General features: G+C 45.9%; 1 protein-coding gene across 6 annotated transcripts in view; it reads right to left on the bottom strand.

Moving 5' to 3' along the window:
• The window catches only part of cracd (capping protein inhibiting regulator of actin dynamics), a 389,395-nt gene that overhangs the window by 19,762 nt on the left and 347,194 nt on the right, over positions 1-22,439 (bottom strand). For all 6 annotated transcript variants that reach the window (XM_072496811.1, XM_072496816.1, XM_072496812.1 and 3 more), the window contains one exon: positions 11,422-11,612. In XM_072496811.1, the coding sequence (XP_072352912.1) occupies positions 11,422-11,612 (191 nt within the window). The remainder of the gene's footprint in view (positions 1-11,421; positions 11,613-22,439) is intronic.

The following is a 22,439-nucleotide window of genomic DNA, read 5'->3' as shown; positions in this document are numbered from 1 at the left end:
CTCAAGAACTGTAGCAGTTCAAGAAGGCAACTCACCATCTCCTTCTAAAGAGCAACTAGGATGGAAACTTTTCTCCTCATGACCCCTCTTGATTTTGAATACCTCTCCTAAATCCCCTCAACTTTCTTTTCTCCAATTTCCCCCAATCCATCTTCAGAAGTGAAGTTCCTCATTGCCGGAATTATTCTTGTGAATCTTTCCTGCACTCTCTTCAATGCCTTCACTTCTTTCCTGATGTGCCCAGAATTGGACACAATCCTCCAGCTGTGGCCTACTACTGTCTTATACAAGTTTAACATGACCTCTTGTACTCTATTCCCCTTTTAATAAAGTCTAGGATATTGTTTGCTTTTTCAACTGCTCTCAAGCTATCCTGTCATCATCAATGGTTTGTGCACATGTACACACCCAGCTCCCTCTGCTCCTGCACCCCCTTTAGAATTGTACCCTTTATTTAAATTGTCTCTCCATGTTCTTCCTATCAAGACAAATCACTTCACATTTCTCTGCATTGAACTTCATCTCCCACCTGTTCACCCCATTCCATCAACATGCCTATGTCCAGAACAAATGGAAGAGGACTTTAAGAGATGGGACATGCTCCCACTATCACTGGCGGGGACGGTACAGACCGTGAAAATGACGGTCCTCCCCAGGTTTCTGTTTGTCTTTCAGTGCCTCCCCATCTTCATCCCAAAGGCCTTTTTCAAGCGGGTGAATAAGGATATTTCGGGCTTTTTGTGGGCGGGTAAAACCCCGCGAGTGAAGAAAGTGTTGCTGGAGCACAGTCAGGGGGAGGGTGCGTTGGCTCTGCCGAACTTCTGCAATTACTACTGGGCGGCTAATATAGCCATGATTAGGAAGTGGGTAGTGGGGGAGGGGTCGGCATGGGAGCGGATGGAGGCGGCGTCATGCAAAGCAGTTTGGGAGCACTGATAACGGCACCTCTTCCGTTCTCGCCGGCCCGATACTCCACAAGTCCGGCGGTGGTGGCAGTTCTGAGAATCTGGGGGCAATGGAGGAGATATAAGAGAGTGGAGGGATCATCGGTTTGGGCCCCGATTTATAATAATCATCGGTTTGTACCGGGTAGGCTAGATGGTGAGTTCCGGAGTTGGCAAAGGGCAGGAATCAGAAGGACGGGGGATCTATTTATAGATGGGAGCTTTCCCAGCTTGAAAGCCTTGGAGGATAAATTTGAATTGCCAGCAGGGTTGGGTTTAGGTATTTGCAGGTGCGAGACTTTCTGAGAAAACAGGTGCCAGCCTTTCCACTGCTGCCGCCACGGGGGATACAGGATAGAGTAGTCTCCAGTACCTGGGTGGGAGAGGGGAAGGTTTCAGATATTTACCAGGAGTTTCCGGAGGCAGAGGAAACTCCGTTGGAGGAGCTTAAGGGCAAGTGGGAGGACGAGCTAGGAGGAGAGATAGAGGCGGGTCTATGGGTGGATGCCTAAGCAGGGTTAATACCTCCTCATGATGTGCCAGGCTCAGCCTGATATAATTTAAGGTAGTCCACCGGGCACACATGACAGCGGCCCGGATGAGCAGGTTTTTCAGGGTAGAAGATAGGTGTGCGAGGTGCGCGGGAAGCCCAGCAAATCATGTCCACAGGTTTTGGGCATGCCCGAAGCTTAGAGGGTTTTGGCAGGGTTTTGCTCAGGCAATGTCCACGGTGCTAAAAACACGGGTGGTGCCGAGTCCGGAGGTAGTGATCTTTGGAGTGTCGGAAGAGCCGGGAGTTCAGGGGGGCGAAAGAGGCTGACGTCTTGGCCTTTGCCTCCCTGGTAGCCCGGAGACGGATCTTGTTAATGTGGAGGGATTCGAAGCCCCTGAGTGTAGAGACCTGGGATAGTGACATGGCTGGGTTTCTCAGTCTCGAGAAAATAAAGTTCGCCTTAAGAGGGTCAATGGTCGGGTTCACTCGGAGGTGGCAGCCGTTCGTCGACTTTCTCGGGGAAAATTAAAATGTCAGCAGATGCCATATCCCAAGGGGGGTGGGGGAAGGGCCGGATTGTTGTTGTATGGTTGGGGTGTGTGAAGATTGAGATGGGGGGAAATGTTTATTATACCATGTTGATGTAATTGTCTATGTTATTTTTATAAACATTTTCAAATACCTTAATAAAAATATTTTTTAAAAACTTGCCTATGTTCTTTTGTAGTTCTACACTATAAGTTTTGTATGATTCACAAATTCTTTAATGAGATTCAACATCAACTTTCCTTTTCAAAATTAAACTGTTACAAAGAATAGCAATTACCTTGTCAAACTGTTTGTCAAAGCCTGCTTTGTTAAATATATTCTTTGAGCAGTTCCTGATCACAAGCATAATTATTTTCTCTCTGACACTCCAGATCTAAAGCTCTCTGTGATGATATGCATAAGCAATCATGTAAATAGTGATGTAAACGACCTCCAACCAGCAGGTGGCAGTGGAAATCTACCACGTGACTCTGTACCTCGAGGAGTCTGGAGATCGTCGTGTTAGTGGATAGTTATACTTGCAGCCGCTCTAGGATAATTTATCATAATTAGTAGTTTGTAATATATTTCTCATAGTTATCTAAACCACACATTTATTTTATAATAAAACATTTTAACTAGTTAAGAACTAGATGTCCTTACCAGACAGAACGTAACGGCCTCTAACTCACGTTTGTTTGCCATCTCATTTCTAGTTTCACACCCACTTTAAAAAAAAATTAAAGACAAGCTACAGTGTTGTTTACCAGCAGTTATATTTGATTTAAATTGTTCCTTCTTCCGGGTTGTGATTGTATGTAGCACAAATTTCCATGTGCTAGCTGATTCTGAGGCTACTTGTAACAAATTCTCCTTTACTATGAATGTGGCATGTTGTCTGTGACAGCTTAAACCGCGAGGTGTCAGAGACACAATACAAAGATGTTACTGATTGATATTTTCCTTATATATTTTTCTGAGGAGATCTTGTTGTAATATCCCTACCTCTGGGCCAGAAACTCTGGGTTCAAGTCCCACGTCAGGACATGATGACCTCAGAACGTACTTTAATAACCTGGCCAAACAGGTTGACTACCAGCCTGTTAGTCCTACCAATACAGCTGATGGCAAGTGGTCATAGAATCATAGAATTTACAGTGCAGAAGGAGGCCACTTGGCCCTTCGAGTCTACACCGGCTCTTGGAAAGAGCATCCCACTTCAGGCCATACCTCCATTCTATCCTCGTAACCAGTAACCCCACCTAACCTAAGGGCATTTTTTTTTAGCATGGCCAATCACTTCTTTGGACTGTGAGAGGAAACAGGAGCACCCGGAGGAAACCCACGCAGACACGGGGAGAACATGCAGACTCCGCAGACAGTGACCCAAGCTGGGAATCGAACTGGGGACCCTGGAGCTGTAAAGCAACTGTGCTAACCGCTGTGCTACTGTGCCTCCCATGGTAAGTGGTAAGAGTGAGAGAGCTTCCTCAGCCATAATGCAGAAGACAACTGCAAAGCATACTCATGGATCAATCCAGTGGGGGTCCATGGTCGCCAACGCCCTCTTAGAAATAGTACCTGCAGGAGGAGGAGGCTTTTTGTATGATTAACATCAAGTTTGACTCCTCTGGCTAAAAAATTATTTGCTCTCATTTACAGGCATATCGATCAGGATTTGAACTCTGTCCTTGTCAGGTTCCGTTGTGACATGCAGCAAATAAACTTCAGCCAATCTCCTTTGCATGCATAACCCATGCTGTATTGGCTGGACAGGTGGCTGCTGACTGACTGAATGCTTATCAGGGTCCTTATAATTGTGTGACAGGCATGTATTCTAACTAAACTACACCTCCTGAAGGCAGCCCTCTCCTAAATGAAAGCTGCAGATATTACAAAGAAGCTGCTGTTGACTGCCCCCAGATGCTGGAGACGTTCGTAGTGAAGGACAAGGGGAGGTGTGCATGCCACCCCATCAAAGTCCTCATCTGAGCCCCTATTGCAAATCTTGCATATGATCTTACCCTCAACTGAGTTGGTACACAAACAATCCTTCCCCCTCCAGCCCTGAGCCTAGCTGCAGCACATTCAGATCCCAACTCAATATACTACTCTGTGAAGTTCATACAATGCCAATATCTGAGCTGGCAGCTGTGAGTGTCAGATAAAGTGACAGCACCACTTCATCTGTGGTTTGATGTTGCTACAACCATTCCTCTTTAACTGCGGTGGCTGGACAGGTGGCAGTTCTTGATTGTCTGGCTTCTTGGAGGCCCTCAAGGGAGTTGGAGCAGCACGTCAATTCTCGGAGTCTGGCCCCAAGGACCTGGCAGCAGTTCCGCAAGGATTTGAATGATCTCAAGCTCATGGGCAAGAGTATAGGCCTCCTTAGACATGGGAGTTAATTTCAAACATTGCACCTTTGTACAAAAATGGTAAAAGGATAAGCTGAGTAAGTACAGGCCAGTCAGTTTAACATGGACAACGAGAAAGCTTTTGTTTCAGAGACGGAATCTGGGACAAAATGAAGCTACCTGGCCAAGCACAGATTGATTAGGAAAAATCACCAGGGATTTGTTAAAGGTAAATATTATTTAACTAGCTTGATTGAGTTTTTTGATGAGGTAATAAAGCTGGTCGATGAGGGTAATGCAGTTTATGTGTTCTACATGGACTTTAAGGCATTTAATGAAGTGTTACATAACAGGCTTGTCAGTAAAGTTGAATCCCATTGAGTAGAAGGGATAGAGGTAGCATGGATACAAGGTTGACTGAATGACAGGAAACAAAGGGTGGAGGTTAATGGTCACTTTTTAGATGGGAGGAAGTTATGGAGTGGGGTTCCACAGGGGCCAGTACTAAAACCACTATTTTTCTTGACATCTATTAATGACCTAGACTTGGAAGTGCAGGACACAATTTGAAATTTGAAGATGACACAAAACTTGAAAGTATTGTGAACTATGAGCAGGATAGACATCAAGAGGACATGAACACACTGGGGAGAATGGATAAACAGGTGAAAGAGAAGTGTGAAGCGATACGTTTTGGTAGAAAGAACAAAGAGAGACAACTTAAAATTAGGATACAATTCTAAAGGTAGTGGAGGATCAGACAACCTTAGGGTACATGTGCACAAGTTAGTGAAAGTAAAAGAACAGGTTGAGAAAGTGGTTAAAGGGGATTCTAAATTTTATTTTAGACGAAAAAAGCCTAGAAAAGCAGGGAAGTTATAAAACACTGGTTCAGGTTTAACTGGAGAATTCTGGGCGCTACAAGGATGTGAAGGTTTTAGAGAGGGTGCAGAAAAGAATTATGGGCATGGTTCCTGGGATGAAGGACGTCAGTTACGTCGAAAGACTGGAGAAACTGGTGTTGTTTTTCTTGGAGAAGAGAAAATTGAGAGGAGATCTGATACAGATCTTCAAAAGCATGAGTAAATAGAGAAAAACTGTTCCCAGTGGTGTGGTACAACAAGTTGGGCCAGTGCCTGGTCAATTGCAGCCCCATTTGACCCAGAGTTTCAAAATGTTTGAAATTAACTTCCATTTTAAAAATACGTGAAGTCTTTGACTGCCCAATAACTACAGTCACCAAGGTTTGTAAATTTAAACATAATCAACTTTATTATTGACAGTAACTGTAATTAAATAGGCAACAAATACAACTGGTTAACCACTATCTAATCTCTATTTCCCCCCGCCCCCCACATCTTTAACTCGCCCACCCTCTACACACACACACACATAGACAAACAAATACAGAGGGAAAGTTTAAAATAATGATGAAGGTAAAAGGATAATAGTCTTTATTTCAGATGGATGTCTTCTAATGGTTTTCAATGTAGGCTCACAGAAATAACAGGCAGCCAACATGAGAGAGAGACAGCTTCTTTCACGGTCTAGAAGCTTCAGCAATAGGCAGCAGAGACAGAGAGAGCTGCTTCCACCTTGAGGGTCCAGTGGCTTCTGCTGGGTGATGAACCCCCACCTGACAGGAGCCTATTGCTGTTGGTTGCCGGGCAGATTACTGTGCCTGGCCAATCCATTGGCCACCAGCCAACCAATCAAAATGAAGCTCTCCAATCTCTTGGCTGCCATAAAGTCTGGGTTCTTCTTCCCAATATACAAAACTCTATAACACAGCTTTTGAAACTTTGAATTCCTTATTTTCTCTGCTCAATTTAAAGGTATGTCTTCATTAACAATCCATGGACCAAAAACAAGAAAGACAAAATTAAAAAATAGCAACTAGGGGAATCAACAGAAAGGGCCCTTACAAGTGGAAGGATAGACAATCAGGGAACACCAATGTTTGGCCTTGTGGGAAATGGGGGTCACTCCCCTCAAGGACCCTTTTGCCCAATTAGGGGCCTCCCCTGGGTCTGCCTGCCATCAGGTACTTCCCCCTCTAAAGACCTCTTTGTAAAAGCTCCAACCCCCCTCACCATTGAACATATGGAGCCTTCTCTCCTGTCTCTGCCACCACACCCCCAGCACTTATCTGCATCTGGTTCTGGAACTTTGACTCGTGGGACTGCTCCTATTGGCGCTACTGGAGTTAGAGCTGCCGGTCAATTTGATTGCCTGAAGCACTCTGAGATGGGCTGTCTTTCTCCCCAGTGAGAGGCAGCAGTCTCACATCCAATCAATTAATGCTCCTCGGAGCCTTAAATAGATGAGGGTTACCTGGTGTCGGCATGGATGGGTTTCTCACTGTTTCTTTAGGTGGAAAAGCAAGAAAGCCCATCATCCGTTAAATTCTGCCCAATGAAAAGCTGTGCCAACAAAAAAGAAAGTGATCTAGCTTAATCCCATTTACCAAATCTTGGCCTGTAGCTCTGTAGATTTCAGCACTTTAAGTAGGTCAGCCAGACCTGGTAAATAGAGGTAGGAGAGTTTATATAGAGGACAAGGTTACTTGAGGAAAGGATATCACTGAACTCTGAAGAGAGGTGGCTAAGGGAATTGAGATAGAAATTTAAATCACAGACCAAAGCAGATTCGGAGGAAAAAAGTAGATTGAAAAATTTTGCATTTGCACAGCACCTTTAATGGCTCTGAACATCCCAACGCGCTTTACAATCAATTAAGTATTTTCGAATTGTAGACACTGCTGAAAGAAGGTTATCGTGAGGAAAAGCATGAAGTGGGCTGGAAAATGGATGATAAACAATGAGGAGTTTAAGGTTCAGGTGAGAGTTATGGAACAGGTAAGGTGCCACAGAAGTAAGGGAAGGAGCCAAGACTTCTTGATGAGGTAGTTTGGGCAAGTTAGGTGCTGAAAAATATAGCCAGGGAAAGTATTGGTAATGAGCAAGATGCCACTACTCATAAGTCAAGTTTCAATACATTCATCCACAATACAATTGCTGATTGCAATAGCCTTGATGACAAGTGAACAAACATTCTAGGAGGTAATACTGTATTGGAAAAGCCCGTGGGGAGGTACATGAGGTGGGGTGGGCGGTTGTAATTGGATGGGGTGTGTGGGAAGGTCAGTGATAGAGGAGGATAGGACAGTTGGAGTTACTGCTCTGAAAGAGGCAGCAACACATGAATGGTCACATATTTAACAGATTTGAAACAACTTGCTAAGTTTTATGACTTTTCATTCATCTTGCTGGCTCTTTACAAATGTAATTAAAGCTGATGATTGTTGTAACATGTATCAAATTTTTCTATTGCGCTACAAAGACTACAAAATGCAGTGAAGTTAAAAAGCTGTATTTAAATTTTTTTAAAAAATACTTCAAACAGAGCCACACAACTGTATGTTGGCTGAGTGCACAATGGACTTGTAATATATTTGAATATAGAAGGTTCAGAGGTGAGATGAAGCAAATAAGAGAATGAAAAGCGACTGGCAGCTAACATAAAAGGAAATTCCAAAGTCTTTGTTAGGCATATAAATAGTAAAAGAGTGGTAAAAGGAGGAGTAGAGATAATCAGGGACCAAAAAGATGGCTTACGCATGAGGGCAAAGAACATAAGTGAGGTACTAAATTAATACTTTGCATCTGCCTTTAAGAAGGATGAAGATGCTACCTAAACCACGGTAAAAGATGAGGTAATTCAGATACTAGATGGGTTCAAAATTGAAAAGCAGGAGGTATTGGATAAGTTACTTGTAAACTTGATAAGCACCAGGACTGGAGGAGTTGTGTCCAAGGGCACTGAGGGAATTGAGTGCGGAAATTGCACAGGCACTGGCCCTCATTTTTCAGCCTTCCTTAGAAAGTCCCAGAGGACTAGAGAATTGCAACCGTTACACCCTTACTAAAAAGGGTGTAAACATAAGCCCGACAACTACAGACCAGTCAGTTTAACTTTTGTGGAGGGGAAATGTCTAGAAACAATAATCTGGGACAAATTATAAGCATATGGACAAGTGCAGGTTAATTAAGTAAAGCCAGCATGGATTTCTTGAGGGAAAACCATGTTTAACTAATGTGTTGGAGTTTTTTGAAGTGGTAACAGAGAGGGTTGATGAGGGCAATGCTGTTAGTGGTGTACATGGTCTTCCAAAAGGCGCTTAATACAGTGTCACACTACTGAGTAAGTTCATGGAATAAAAGTGACAGTAGCAACATGGACACAGAATTGGCTGAACGACAGGAAACAGAATAATAGATAAGGTATGTTGCTCATCCTGGAGGGAGTTTTGTAGTGGAGTTTCCCAAGGGACACTGTTGGTGTTCTTGCTTTTCCTGATGTATGTTAATAATCTAGACCTTGGTGTACAGGATACGATTTCAAAGCTTGCAGATGGTACAAAACTTGGATTGTGAATTGTAGAACTTCAAAAGTTCAAAAGTGTAGAACATCAAAAGGACATAGACAAGTTGGTGGAATGGGTAGACAGGTGTCACATAAAGTTCAATACAGAGAAAAGTGAAGTGATTCATTTTGGCAGGAAGAACATGGAGTGACAATTTAAAATAAAAGGTACAACTTTAAAGGGGGGCAGGAGCATACACATATGGGTGTATGTGTGCATAAGCCATTAAAGGTGGCAGGATAGGTTAAGAGAGAAGTTAATAAACCATACAGTATCCTGGACTTTATTAATAGGTGCATAAAGTACAAGAGCAAGAAGGTTATGTTGAGTTTGTCTAAGTCACTAGTTCATCCTGAGTTAGAGTATTGTGTCCAGCTCCGGATGCCAAACTTCAGGAAGGATATTAAGCTATTGGAGAGGATGCAGAAACGATTCACGAGAATGTTTTAGGGATAAGGAATTTCAGTAATTTTTTTTTTAAATTTAAAGTACCCAAGTCATTTTTTCCAATTAAGGGGCAATTTAGAGTGGCCAATCACCTATCCTGCACATCTCATGGTTGTGAGGGTGAAACCCACGCAGACACGGGGAGAATGTGCAAACTCCACATGGACAGTGACCCAGGGCCGGTATCGAACCTGGGACCTTGGCGCCATGAGGCAATTGTGCTAACCACTGTGCCACCGTGCTGCCCCAAGGAATTTTAGTTATAAAGATACATTGGAGAAGTTAGGGTTGTTTCCCTTAGGGAAAAGAAGGTTCAGAGGAGATTTGTTAAAGATATTCAAGATCATGAAGGGCCTAGACAGAGTAGATAGGGAGAAATTATCCCCACCTATGAAAGGATTGAGAGTGAGAGGACACAGATTTAAAGCCATTAGTAAAAGTAGCAAAAGTAATATGAGGAGAAACTTCTTTACACAGCGGGATGTTAAGGTCTGGGATGCAGTGCCTGAGATTCTGATGGAGGCAGATCAATTTAAGCTTTAAAATGGAATTGGACTCTTCTCTGAAAAGGAAGAATGTGCAGGATTACAGGGAGAAGGCAGGAAAGTGAAGTGCCAGTGCAGTCATGGTTTGGCAAAAGGCCTCCTTCTGCGCCATAACAATTCTATGTTTCTCATATATTTTCGTGTCTCCTTAAGTTTCTTTAATTTAAATTCAGTCAATTCTGTCAAATCTCCAAAGGCGAATTGAAAAAATATTAATTGTGGTCCCAATGATGAATATGAAGACACTGTGCAAATTATATTAAAATAGAAAAGTGCTGGAAAAACTCAGCAGGTCTGGCAGCATCTATGGAGAAACAGTTAGCGGGAGGGGTTTTTCGTGCCCCCTGCAGTGTATTTCTTAGCAGCGGGAAGCGACCCACTGTTGGCTCATGGTAGGATCTTCTGGCCCTGCTGCTGTCGATGGGATTTCCCATTGAATCCAACCGCCTCCCCCCACCCCCCCACCAGGAAAGCCGCGGATGGGTCCACCATCAGCGGGAACAGAAGATCCTGCTGGTGAGAATGGCCTGAAAATTCCCCCCAATATTTTGAGTCCAATGTGACTCTTCCTGGGAACTTCATTTCCAAAGAAGGTGAAGTTCCGAAGAAGAATCATATTAGACTTGAAACGTTAACTCTTTCTCACTCCACGGATGTGGCTAGACCGTCTGAGTTTTCCAGCACCTTATGTCTTTTTTAGATCTTGAGCATCCGCAGTAATTTTGTGTTAATTCCTGTGATTGTTGTATTAAAGTGAAAAAAGATTGTCACCATCAATACTGTTGATTCCTGCCAAAAGATACAATCCTGACAGCTTTATAATGAAACTGTCTCCCACAGACTATGGGCGCGACTTTAAGGCCATGCTGCACCCACAGCGTGACCGATAAAAGCCGAGAGACCCCGCTCTTGGAGTCCACCTGGCTCGCAACGCCTCGAGAGATCTAACGTGATCTTGCGGGACGTCGCAATGTAAATCCCGCCCATTGTGTGTGGGATTGCTGTTTAGCAAATCTGCATATTAGAGCGGGACAGTTGGTCTCACTTGAATGTGTAGATTCCTGAGTTACCTGAGGTGCAAGATCAATCTCCCTCACCTTAGAGACCTCGGGCCAGCGGCGAACAGTACTGGTCTCCAGAAACAGGAACCAGGCTGAACGGCACTCATGGGGGTCTCCCAGGGGATCGGAGGCCCACAGGTGCTTGCCCTCTGGGCAGGGTGGTGCCCTGATGCTACCTGGGCACCCTGGCAGTGCCAGCCTGGTATCCTAACAGTGCCACCTGTGTGCTAGCCTGGTGTTCTCAAGATGTCCAGGTGACACTGTCAGTTGGAAAGGGCACTGCCATGGTGCCAAGCTGGCATTTTCTGTGTGCTGGTGATTGGGCCAGGGGTGCCCTGTATGAGGGGGGGGGTCCTGAGGACCCTCCCATAGTGCGCCTGAGGACCCTCCCATAGTGCGTTGGGGCTGGGATGTAGTGGCTCCAGAGATTGAGATGCCATTTTTACATGGCGCCCCATTCTCCCACTACACTGAGGAGTTCCGGCGTGCGCTGGAAACCATGTGGCTAAATGTGTTCGCTGTGGGACTTTGTTCCCTTCTAATAAACCGGGTTCCATATGTGTAGTCTATTTGATTCAGACCAGCATTTATTATTAAATCTTATAATAACAGAAGGTGCATACATTCTCTTTTGCGTGTTTCTCCACTAGCTTGGCTTCTCTTGCTTGCCTTCTCTCCTCTCGGCTGGCCTGCTGCTCACGGAATCCTTTCTGCTTCTGCATCGCTAGAGTGATCCAAAGAGGCTGGGCAGACTCCACCCTATCCACGAGCCTTGAGCTGTCCAAAGAATGCCTGCTCTGAAGAACAGGTTTCTCTGAAAACAAAATGTGGAGCTGATTAACTTTCACCAAAAGGATGTTAGTGAATCAAAATTGGTGATGCAGATACATATGTAGTCAGATTATCTAAATCAACAGCAAACTAATCATTGCACTTCACAAACAAAAACTAAATACAGGAAAAGAGCTCAGTAAATATCAATGGTGAACGAATAGACACTTTACCTCAAGATCTAACAATAAGTAATAAAGACATCCAATTTAACATTTTATATTTGATGGGGCAAAGATAATATCAGTAAAAGACATATTTCAGTATTAAATAATAAATATCGAAGTCTTCATGTTCAAACACTGAATCCAGTATTTATCCTACATAACCCCAGATAATGAGAAAGTTAAGAGGCTAAAATATTTACAGGCCAGGAATTTTGGAAAAGAACAGATGTGAAAGAGACAGCAGATTTCAAGCTGTTTTGGATAAATAATAAATTCATTATCTGAAGAACAATTATTAAATCTAATGGTGTAATATTGGCATAAACTGTTCCCCTCTTATCTCTGGTCTTTACCTTAAAGGGGAATTCTACAATCTACTTAGAGTCTACTTCGAGACTCCTGACAAAGCTATTACAAAATGGTCACCAAGTGACAGTCTAGGTTGACATTTTGGTTACCGTCCTTCCAATTTCCCTGCTTCACCCCTATTTTCTCTACCTGCCCAAGGAAAATGTCTGACCCCCCATTCTCCGGCCACTGACAATATCTTTATTGTCACAAGTAGGCTTATATTAACAGTGCAGTGAAGTTACTGTGAAAATCCCCTCGTCGCCACATTCCAGCGCCTGTTCGGGTACACCGCGGGAGAATTCAGAATGTCCAATTCACCTAACAGCACATCTTTCAGGACTTATGGGAGGAAACCGGAGCACACGGAGGAAATCCACGCAGACACGGGGTAAACGTGCAGACTCCAAGATGCTGCATTAAAAAACACTGCACAAAAAAATGGAGTTTGATAAAGATCTGACTTTAAATAATAACTCTCTAATTGAAGTCAATGATGAGTATTATAAAATATATAAACTTAAGATCAATATGTTAACAGTGATAATGGCATTCATTCTATTTTAGAATTTATTACCCTTTCCACAGCTGCTAGCTGGGAGCTGAATTCCTATTTCTGTGCTTTTCAAATCAAGTTTTATGGCTTTCAATATTAACAGTGCCTTTACGTTGGAGCTGGAAACTTAAATTAGCTACAGATCAATTTAAGAGGTTGATAGATATTGAGAATGGAATTTTCCCAGAAAATGGTGAAGTATCAGAGTCTGACTGAAAAGCAACAAAACACAGCAGAGTTTTCAGCCAGATTTCCTGGCACCTAGTGCACAGAGAATCTGGGTGTGTGGTTTATGCTGTCAGTCTGGTAGGGCGGTGTCTGATAGACCTGGCAAGTCCGGATCCAACAGAGAAAGGTGCCCCAATCTGCATTTAAAATAAGTTCCCCCAACCCCACCCCCGGACCCGGAGGACCATCCCACAAGCTTGCCGAACCCCCCCACCCCAACCATGGAGATATCGGGGGCCACTCTACCCCCTCTTTCACCTCCAACTGTGGATGTTTCAGGTACCACTCTACCCCTCTTCCCCCTCCCCACCACCATGGAAGTATCGGGGGGCACTATCCTTCCCCCTCTATCCCCCCACACTGCCATTGGGGCCATCCCTTCTCCCCCCCAACACCACACACAAGGGGAGCCCCCCCCCCCCTCCCCCGACAATGGAGGAGGGTTACCCCCCAGTCAGAGCCGACCAACCTGGCAGTGTCAGCCTGGTACTATGAAAGTGCCAACCTGGCAGTGTTGGTTGGCAGTGTTAGGATCGGGGGTGGGGGGGCAGGAAAGATCTCAAACTGAGAGCTCGTTGGCACAAATCCCGTTCTGGCCCTCTCACGGGATTTAATGGCCATTACGGGATTTGTGCCTGCAATGACCGAACCCGCTAAATCCCACCCTTCATGTTTTTACAGCTGAGTGTTGTAGCTGCAGAAATAAGAAAATAATTTTGCAGATGTAAACAAAGAGGTGTGAATTAACATGCCGCACATTTTACAGCTGCATTTGAATAAGTAACTGTTTTTAGTACAGTGTATTGTTCTTTTCATGTGTTTGATACACACAGACCTTCAGCTACTATTTTTGGCACTGTGCTTATATTTAATTTATCTCCTATTAACTGTGAATAACAATGCTTTCTAAGATAACCTTTCTCCAGTATACAATAAATAGAATTACTTATGGAACAATGGATACCCCCACCAGAGACCACACCCCCATTACAGAGACCCCCATAAGAGAGACCCCCACTAGAAACCCTGACCACAGACCTCCCAATTACAGAGACTCCACCATAGACCCCAATAACAGGGACCCCTCATAAGAGAGACCCCACCAGAGACCCCCACTAGAGACCCACGCATTACTGAGACCCCTGCCAGAGACACCCCCCATTACAGAGACACCAACCAGAGACCCCGCATTGCATTGCGGGGGAGGAGGGGGCCCAGCTGCCGGACCTTGCTATCGGGCCACCTGCTCAAATTGTATGACAAATAATTTTTTTTTTAGATTCGTTCCTGGGTTGTGGGCATCAGCGGCTGGCCAGCATTTATTGCCCATCCCCAATTGCCCTTGAAGGGGCAGTTAAGAGTCAACCACATTGTTGTGGGTCTGGAGTCATGTGTAGGCCAAACTAGGTAGGGACAGGTTTCCTTCCCTAAAGGACATTAGTGAACCAGATGGGTTTTTACAACAATCAACAATGGTTTCATGATCATCACTAGACATTTAATTGTGAATCGCTTCTGGATTTGCATAATTTGGAGGTATCTGGTGGGGGGCTCTCGCATGCGGGGATCTCTGGTGGAATCTTTGTCATTGGGTCATCTCTAGTGTAGGTCTCTCTCATGGGAGGTTTTGCTGCAGATGGGGTGGGCAGGATTTGATTGTGGGAGGGGGGTAACCCTCCGATGGACTTTGGAGGCAACTCACTTAAAGAGTTATCCCCTTAACCCACCGCGAGGTCCACAGCGGAAGGGCCACGTTTGTAAATACCTGCATCAATTCTCGTCCACATGAATCCAGTCCCAGAGAACTGGAGAATCACACGGGCTTGGAGAATATGGTGCCTGGTCCGTTAATAGGATGTAAATGGGTCTAAATTACCCGTTTGCATCCTCCTGCTACCCTGGGGCACGAATCGCGATGTTGCAGCCAGCGGGGAACTGGAGCATCGGAATGGAATTGGCGCTCTTTTTTGCCCATTGCCGGATTCTTCACTTCACCGGGAACTCTGCTATCAGCGGCAGGCAACAGAGAATCTAGCCCATGGGCTCAAAATGGGTCTGCACTGGAATTTATTGTTTTTGGGAGGATAGCAAATTGGCTGCCTCCCAGCATAACAAGTCTGGGAAGTGGAGGAAAGGGAGGAAGGTGTGTGTGGGGAGGGGTAGGGTGGATCAAATAGATCAAGGCAGGCCAAAGGTTTTTAAATGCCGAAGAGGAGTATTCCTGTCCCATGCAAACAACAGTAAGAAAAATGAAAAATGTCCTTTTTCGATTTCCAAATTTGTTTATTGGGACGTTTTCAGAACAGATTCATAGGGTTGGATTCTCCAATTGCCAACGCCGAAATCACATTCGTCGATTGGCCGGAGAATCCGTTTTGATGCCAAATCTGTTTTGACGTCTGTTTTTGGATGCTCCGCCCCCTCCAAAACAGCATCATCAGTGAGTACGCCACACGTCGTTGGGATGGCCTCAGGACGTCACCTAAAGGCCCTCCCCCAATACGCTGCCCCCGATGGGCCGACTTCCCGATGGCATGGATCACTTGTGTCATGAGGTTTCATCAACCTCATGTGGCGGCTGCGGACTGGGTCAGCGCCGCTACAGTCGGGGGGGGAGGGGGACTGGTGAGGGGCGGTCCGGGGGTGGCGAGGGGGGTTACAGGTGGGCACTATCTGGCAGGCCGTGTCTGCGCCTTGTACAGCTCGACGGCTGCAGGTCACCGCCGTGCACATGCACGATCATGGACCCGGCAATTCTCCGTCCGTATTTACAGGGAAAGCCAGAGATTTTATGTGGCACGGCTGCTAGCTCCCCACCGGCAGAGCATCGCTGCGTGGGTGCCGCCGACCTTTTGGTCGTAATACTAGTCACATACTCCGGACATAGCCTCAAACTCGGAGAATCCAGCGAGAAAGTCATAGAATCTCTACAGTGCAGAAGGAGCCATTCGGTCCATTGAGTCTGCACCGAACCCCTGAAAGCATCATAGGCCCATTTCCCCGCCCGATGCTCGTACCCCACTTAACCTGTACATCCCTGGACATTAAAGGGCAATTTTACCATAGCCAATCCACCTTACATGCACATCTTCGGATTGTGGGGGGAAACCAGAGAGCCCGGAGGAAACCCACGCAGACCCGGGGAGAACATGCAAACTCCACACAGTTACCCAAGGTCGGAATCAAATCCGATCCCTGACGCCGTGAGGCAGCAGTGCTAACCACTGTTTATCTTTTGTAACAACAAATCACAGAAAATTTGACTTTGTGATGCAATAAGCACAGGAAAAAAAAATTCAGAATTCTGATTATAATTATCACTCTCTTACTGTCGCTGCCTTATTCTGTGTCTAATATTAGGAGTGGCAGTGATGTAGTGGTATTATCACTGGGCTAGTAACCCAGAGCCCCAGAGTAATGCTCTGGTGACCCTGGTTCAAACCCCGCCAATGTAGATGGTGAAATGTGAATTCAGTAAAATTCTGGAATTAAAAGTCTAATGATGACCATGAAACCATTGCAGGTTGTCATAAAAATCCATCTGGTTCAATAATGTCCTTTAGGGAAGGAAATCTGCCATCCTTACCTGGTCTGGCCTACATGTTACTCCATATCCACAGCAATATGGTTGACTCTTAACTGCCCTCTCAAGGGCAATTGGGGATGGACAATAAATGCTGGTACAGCCTGCAACACCCAAGTCCCATGAACGAATAAAAAAAATACAATTAAAAATATGGTATTGTTTAGGTATGAAATGCTACCGAACTATGGCGTTTGAAATTTTCAATTTTCCAAGTCATTTTGAAACAAATAGAAGTCTTCTCAACTATGGATCCAGCATACACATGCATAATACAGAGTTATTTTATTTACAAATCCATGAGAGAAAGTTATGGAAATGACACGTACAGATTTTTAATAATTTCCTGCAAGTGTTTGGGCAAAAAAGATGGTGACTCTATAGTAATAAAAAATGATGGTATAAAAAGATTGTAGACACAATTCTAATGTAAATTTAATAGCATCATGGTGTTTTTTATTTATTTTTCACCATTCTTTGGGTAAATAGGTTTCTTCTGAGTTTCCTATTTGATTTCCTGATAACAGTATGATGACTACTGGTTATGCTCTTCCCTTCAAGAGAACATATTTGCTCTATATCCACTCTATCAAAACCTTTCACAATTTTCTTTTTAAAATTTAGAGTACCCAATTTGTTTTTCCCAATCAAGGGGCAATTTAGTGTGGCCAATCCACCTACCCTGCACATATTTGGGTTGTGGGGACGAAACCCACGCAAACACAGGGAGAATGTGCAAACTCCACACGGACAGTGACCCATAGCCGCGATCGAACCTGGGACTTTGGCGCCATGAGGCAGCAATGCTAACCGTGCTACCTACCTTTCACAATTTTAAAGACCACTATTAGGTCATCCCTCAGCCTTCTTTTTTCAAGAAAAAAAAATCATCAACTCAATGTTTCTTTGATATGTATATATCCTAATTCAAGTATCATCCTTGTAAATCATCCATGCACCCTCTCCAATGTGTTCTCCTGTCATTTGTTTCAGTCCTCCTCAGCATTGACTGTCTCCCCCCCCCTCCCCCACTGTGGTGATATGCATACATGCATATCTGTAAATAACTATATAACTGTACAAATGTATAAAGCTGGTCATCAGTGCATGTAGTGACAGTTATGAACTCTTGCCAGTAGGTGGAGCCAGACATACATCAGGTGATTGACGAGACTCGGCAGTTGGTAACAGGACGGATAGTACGACGGTGGCATTTCACAGCAGCTTTCAAGGAACTTAAATATCTTTGTCTGTACATAGGTCTGTTGGTTACCTGCCCACGTGATTAATAATAAATACTTGTTCTAGCTAATTATACATGTTCTATGCATGTCTTCATCATCAGGGGGGGGCCATAGAACACAACTTGGTATCAGGAGTGCTGAATAACTGACGGTAACTGCAGACAAGACAATCCACGCTGAAGACTAGGAGAATCTGAACAAAAGATTTCTCTGCCAACCTGGTGAACTATGGATTTGCGACTCAACACAACACATGACGGTGAAGTGTAACTTTAATTCTCGGGTAAGTGGACAAAAACTGGCATGTTTTTAAACAGCAGTTTGACCTCTATCTTTTGGCCCGTGGCCTCCAGGCGCTGCCTGATGAAAGATGCGTTGCGTCGCTGGCTATCGACAGCAGGTCCTCAAGCACTTAAACTATATAATTCCTTAGTTTTTGATAGCGAAGAAGGATGGAGGAGTTACAATGAGGTGATTAAGCGCTTCAATCTACATTGTTCTCCTAGAAGGAATGAGACTTTTGAAAGATACTTGTTCCGTTCCTGTGCCAAAAAAGATAAGGAATTGTTCGATAACTTTGCGACAGATTTAAGATTAAAGGCCCAGTCAAACAATTTTAGACAGTTGCAGTCTTCAATGATCCATGACCAAATTGTTTTTGGAACTTCGGATGTTGGGAGAACGATTGATGAGGGAAAACAACCTCACGTTGGACACAACCATCAGAATATGCCAAGCAAGTGAGTTATCTGTGCAGCGGATCGGCACCTTGAGTTCAGAAAATGTTGGCGCCAATCTTGGAGGCGATGCTGGTGCAATAGGTGATGTGACGCAGTTCAGAAAGGAACGGTGTGTCACTGTGGCCGGCCATTTTGAGCACATCATTACGCAGCCTTACAAAAACGTGATCTCGGTGTGAGCGGCCATTTTGAGCGCACCGCTACGCAGCATCAAAAGAAATGTGGTCTCGATGCGGGTGGACATTTTGGGCAACAAGCCCCATCTGCCATTTTGTTCCAAAAATGTGGTAACAGACACTTGCTGCAGCGATGTCCTGCATTTAAAAAAGCTTGTCACAAGTGTGGCAGAACAGGTCACTTTGCCCACCGATGCACATTGGTCGGACAGTTGTCCGGAGAAAAGATAAGTCCTGACAAAGACAAAGGCGACAACAACCGGGCCGATGTGAATATGGTTTTGAATAGTGACTCAAACAGTTCGACTGGCTGAAACATAGAAGTAGCTCTTCCAGTCTGCAGTCACAGCGAGGCGACGGTAGGAACTGTTGAGGACAGGTGGACCATCCTGATAATGATCAATGGAACACCCACCAGTTGCAAACTCGATACGGGAGCGAGGGCCAACCTGTTCCCATTCTCAGCGGTGCAGCGGCTAAAGGTCAAACCTTACACCACTCCGGGGGGCATGCTTCTGAAGAACTACAATGGTCATCGGATCCCAACCGTGGGAGCATGTGAGCTTGATGTCACCATCAACGAGGTAACGAGCAGAACACTATTCTCTATGGTGGAGAAGGAGTGTGAATCTCTCCTTGGGGTGCAGGCGTGTGAAGAGCTCTGGCTCGTCAAAAAGGTGTATACCGCAGAGTGCATGACACCCTGCCAACATATCTCGGGAGAGTCGATTTTACAGGCACATCAGGAGGTGTTTTATGGTTTGGCACCCTATCCATCGCCTACCATCTACACCTAAAGGGGGATGCCAGACCGGTCGTGTATGTGCCCAGAGGGGTGCCTGCTCCACTGAGGGAGAAGCTCAAAACTGAGCTGCAGTGACTGACAACCCTGGGAGTCATTAGGCACATAGAAGAGCCCACTGACTAGGTAAACTCCATTGTAAAAAACGGAATGGAGACCTGGAATTTGGATGGACCCCAAGGATATTAACAAGAACATTAAGAGGGAGCACTACCCTATCCCAAAAATGGAGAAAATTGCTTGCAAAATGGCTGGAGCAACGTGCTTCAGCAAGCTGGATGCATCACAGGGTTTCTGGCAGCTCAAGCTCGATGAGGCGAGCACAAGGCTGTGCACCTTCAACACGCCCTTCGGCCATTACTGCTTTCAGCAGACGCCGATCGGTATTATCTCTGATTCATAAATCTTTCTTCAGGCCATGGAGCACGTAGTGGAAGAACTGCCGGGTGTCCGTATCTACGTCGACGACATTATAATCTGGGGGTCCACGCATGAGGAGCATGATGCAAGGCTCTTTCAAGTTCTTCAAAGAGTCAGCAAGAATGGCATCAAACTCAATCAGGTGACTATCATCAAAAGGTGTGAAACCAGATGATGAAAAAATCAAAGCCATCATCAAGATGCCACGGCCCACGGACAAAAAGGGTGTATTACCCATTCTGGGCATGATTAACTTTGTGGGAAAGTTAATTCCCAATCTTGCCTCCAAGATGTCACAGGTCAGGGAATCCATTAAAAAGGATGTTGTCTTCCAGTGGTCACCGAACCAGAAGCAGAAATGGAAAGCGCTATGTGTTTTCCTGGCGCTCTTCCTGGCTTTTTCTGGCCTGGCTAAGAAGGCCAAAGTCTCCACGGATGCATCTCAGGATGGTATTGGGCAGGTACTTCTGCAGCAAAGTGCAACTTGGCTGCCGGTGGCCTTTGCTTCGAGGGCCATGACGGAAATAGAGCGCAAATCAAGAAGGAATGCCGGGGGGCTAGTCACAGGCCTCGGAAAATCTCACGACTACGTATATGGGCTACCACATTTTTGGTTGAGATGGACCACAGGCCATTGGTTGCGATAGTCCACAAGAATTTATGTCAGATGTCCCCTAGGCTACAATGACTAATGATGAAGCTCCAGCGGTATGACTTTAACTTAATCTACCACCAGGCAAGTTCCTGGCTGTCACCGACACACTCTCGAGAGCTGCGGCCATCAATGAGGTCTGTCTGGGAGCTGACAAAGTTCAAACACATGTTGACATGGTGTCTGCGTCACTGCCGATCTTTGACGAAGAGTCAAAGCTGATCAGGGCAGAAATGGCCAAGGATCCGGTACTTCAAAAGGTCAGCAGATGTCTCAAAGAAGGTTGGCCGAAAGGCCCCTGCTATGCGTACTATAATGTTCGTGCCACACTCAGTGAGGTAAATGGTCTTTGGCTTCCATGGTCAATCAATGACTCAACAAGTGGGTCTGCACTCATATATGGTGTTCACTGAGGATGGCTCGCTTCTTTCAACAACCTTTTGTAGACGGGCTTGGGTGTAATCCCATGCTGGAGGAAAACGCAGACTGTCCAGCACAGCCTGGGGTTAATGATGCGGACAGCACGGTAGCACAGTGGTTAGCACTGTTGCTTCACAGCATGAGGGGCCCAGCTCCAGGGTCCCAGGTTCGATTTCCTGTCTGTGCGGAGTCTGCACGTTCTCTCCGTGTCTGCGTGGGTTTCCTCCGAATGTTCTGGTTTCCTCCCACAGTCCAATAATGCGCAGGTTAGGTGAATTGGCCAAGCTAAATTGCCCTTAGAGTCCAAAAAGGTTAGCTGGGGTTACTGGGTTATGGGGATAGGGTGGAGGTGTGGGCTTAAGTAAGTCCCCTTGCTCTTTCCAAGGGCCGCTGCAGACTCGAAGGGCCGAATGGTCTACTTCTGCACTGTAAATTCTATGATTCTATGCATCTGCTGTGGTTCATGAGGAAAGGCCAGCAACTGATGAAGATGGGGCGCGCTACCAACTCAGCCGTTGCTCAGAAGGTCAACCAGAGACTTCCGGTTGCGGCTATGCGGAACTAAGTCGCACATTCGGCGGCTCCCGCAAAAACTGACTTTTGGCCTCTTTTCAGGGCCCCCCACGGCACTTTTTCGACGTTTCCCGGTGTGGGAAGGAGATTATAACAGCTCCCCGACAGTATATGGCTTTTACCAGGAGCGGGGCGACTCAAACGGTGGTGGTGGACCCGAAGAAGGTGCGAGGGTAGAAGAACAAAATGGCGGCAGGCGGAGACCAGGCAGCATGGATGCAGTGGGCGCAGGAGCAACAGGAGGGTATCCAGCGCTGCTTCAGAGAGATTAAAGCGGACCTGCTTGAGCCGATGAAGGCTTCTATTGATAAGCGCTGGAGACACAAACGGCCCAGGGGGTGGCGATCCGCGAGGCCCGACAAAAGATCTCCGACAACGAGGACGAGATCTTAGGACTGGCGGTAAAGGTGGAGGCGCACGAGGCGCTCCACAAGAAATGGCAGGAGCGGTTCGAGGAGATCGAGAATCAGTCGAGGCGGAAGAATCTGTGGATTCTGGGCCTCCCGCAGGGGCTGGAGGGGCCGGACGTGGGGGCCTATGTGGTCACCATGTTGAACTCACTGATGGGAGCGGGGTCCTTCCAGGGGCCCCTGGAGCTGGAAGGGGCCCATAGAGTGCTGGCGAGGAGGCCCAAGGCTAAAAAGCCTCCGTGGGCGGTGCTGCGGTTTCATCGGTTCGCTGATCGGGAGTGTGTGCTCAGGTGGGCCAAGAAGGAGAGCAGCAGGTGGGAGAACGCAGAGGTTCGAATATACCAGGACTGGAGTGCGGAGGTGGCGAAGAGGAGGGCCGGGTACAATCGAGCGAAGGCAGTGCTGCACAGGAAGGGGGTGAAGTTTGGCAAGTTGCAGCCGGGGCGACTGTGGGTTACCTACAAGGACTGGCACCATTATTTTGAGTCTCC

Source organism: Scyliorhinus torazame, chromosome 3 (assembly GCF_047496885.1).
Source record: "Scyliorhinus torazame isolate Kashiwa2021f chromosome 3, sScyTor2.1, whole genome shotgun sequence".
NCBI lineage: Eukaryota > Metazoa > Chordata > Chondrichthyes > Carcharhiniformes > Scyliorhinidae > Scyliorhinus > Scyliorhinus torazame.
This window is presented reverse-complemented; position numbering and strand designations above follow the sequence as displayed.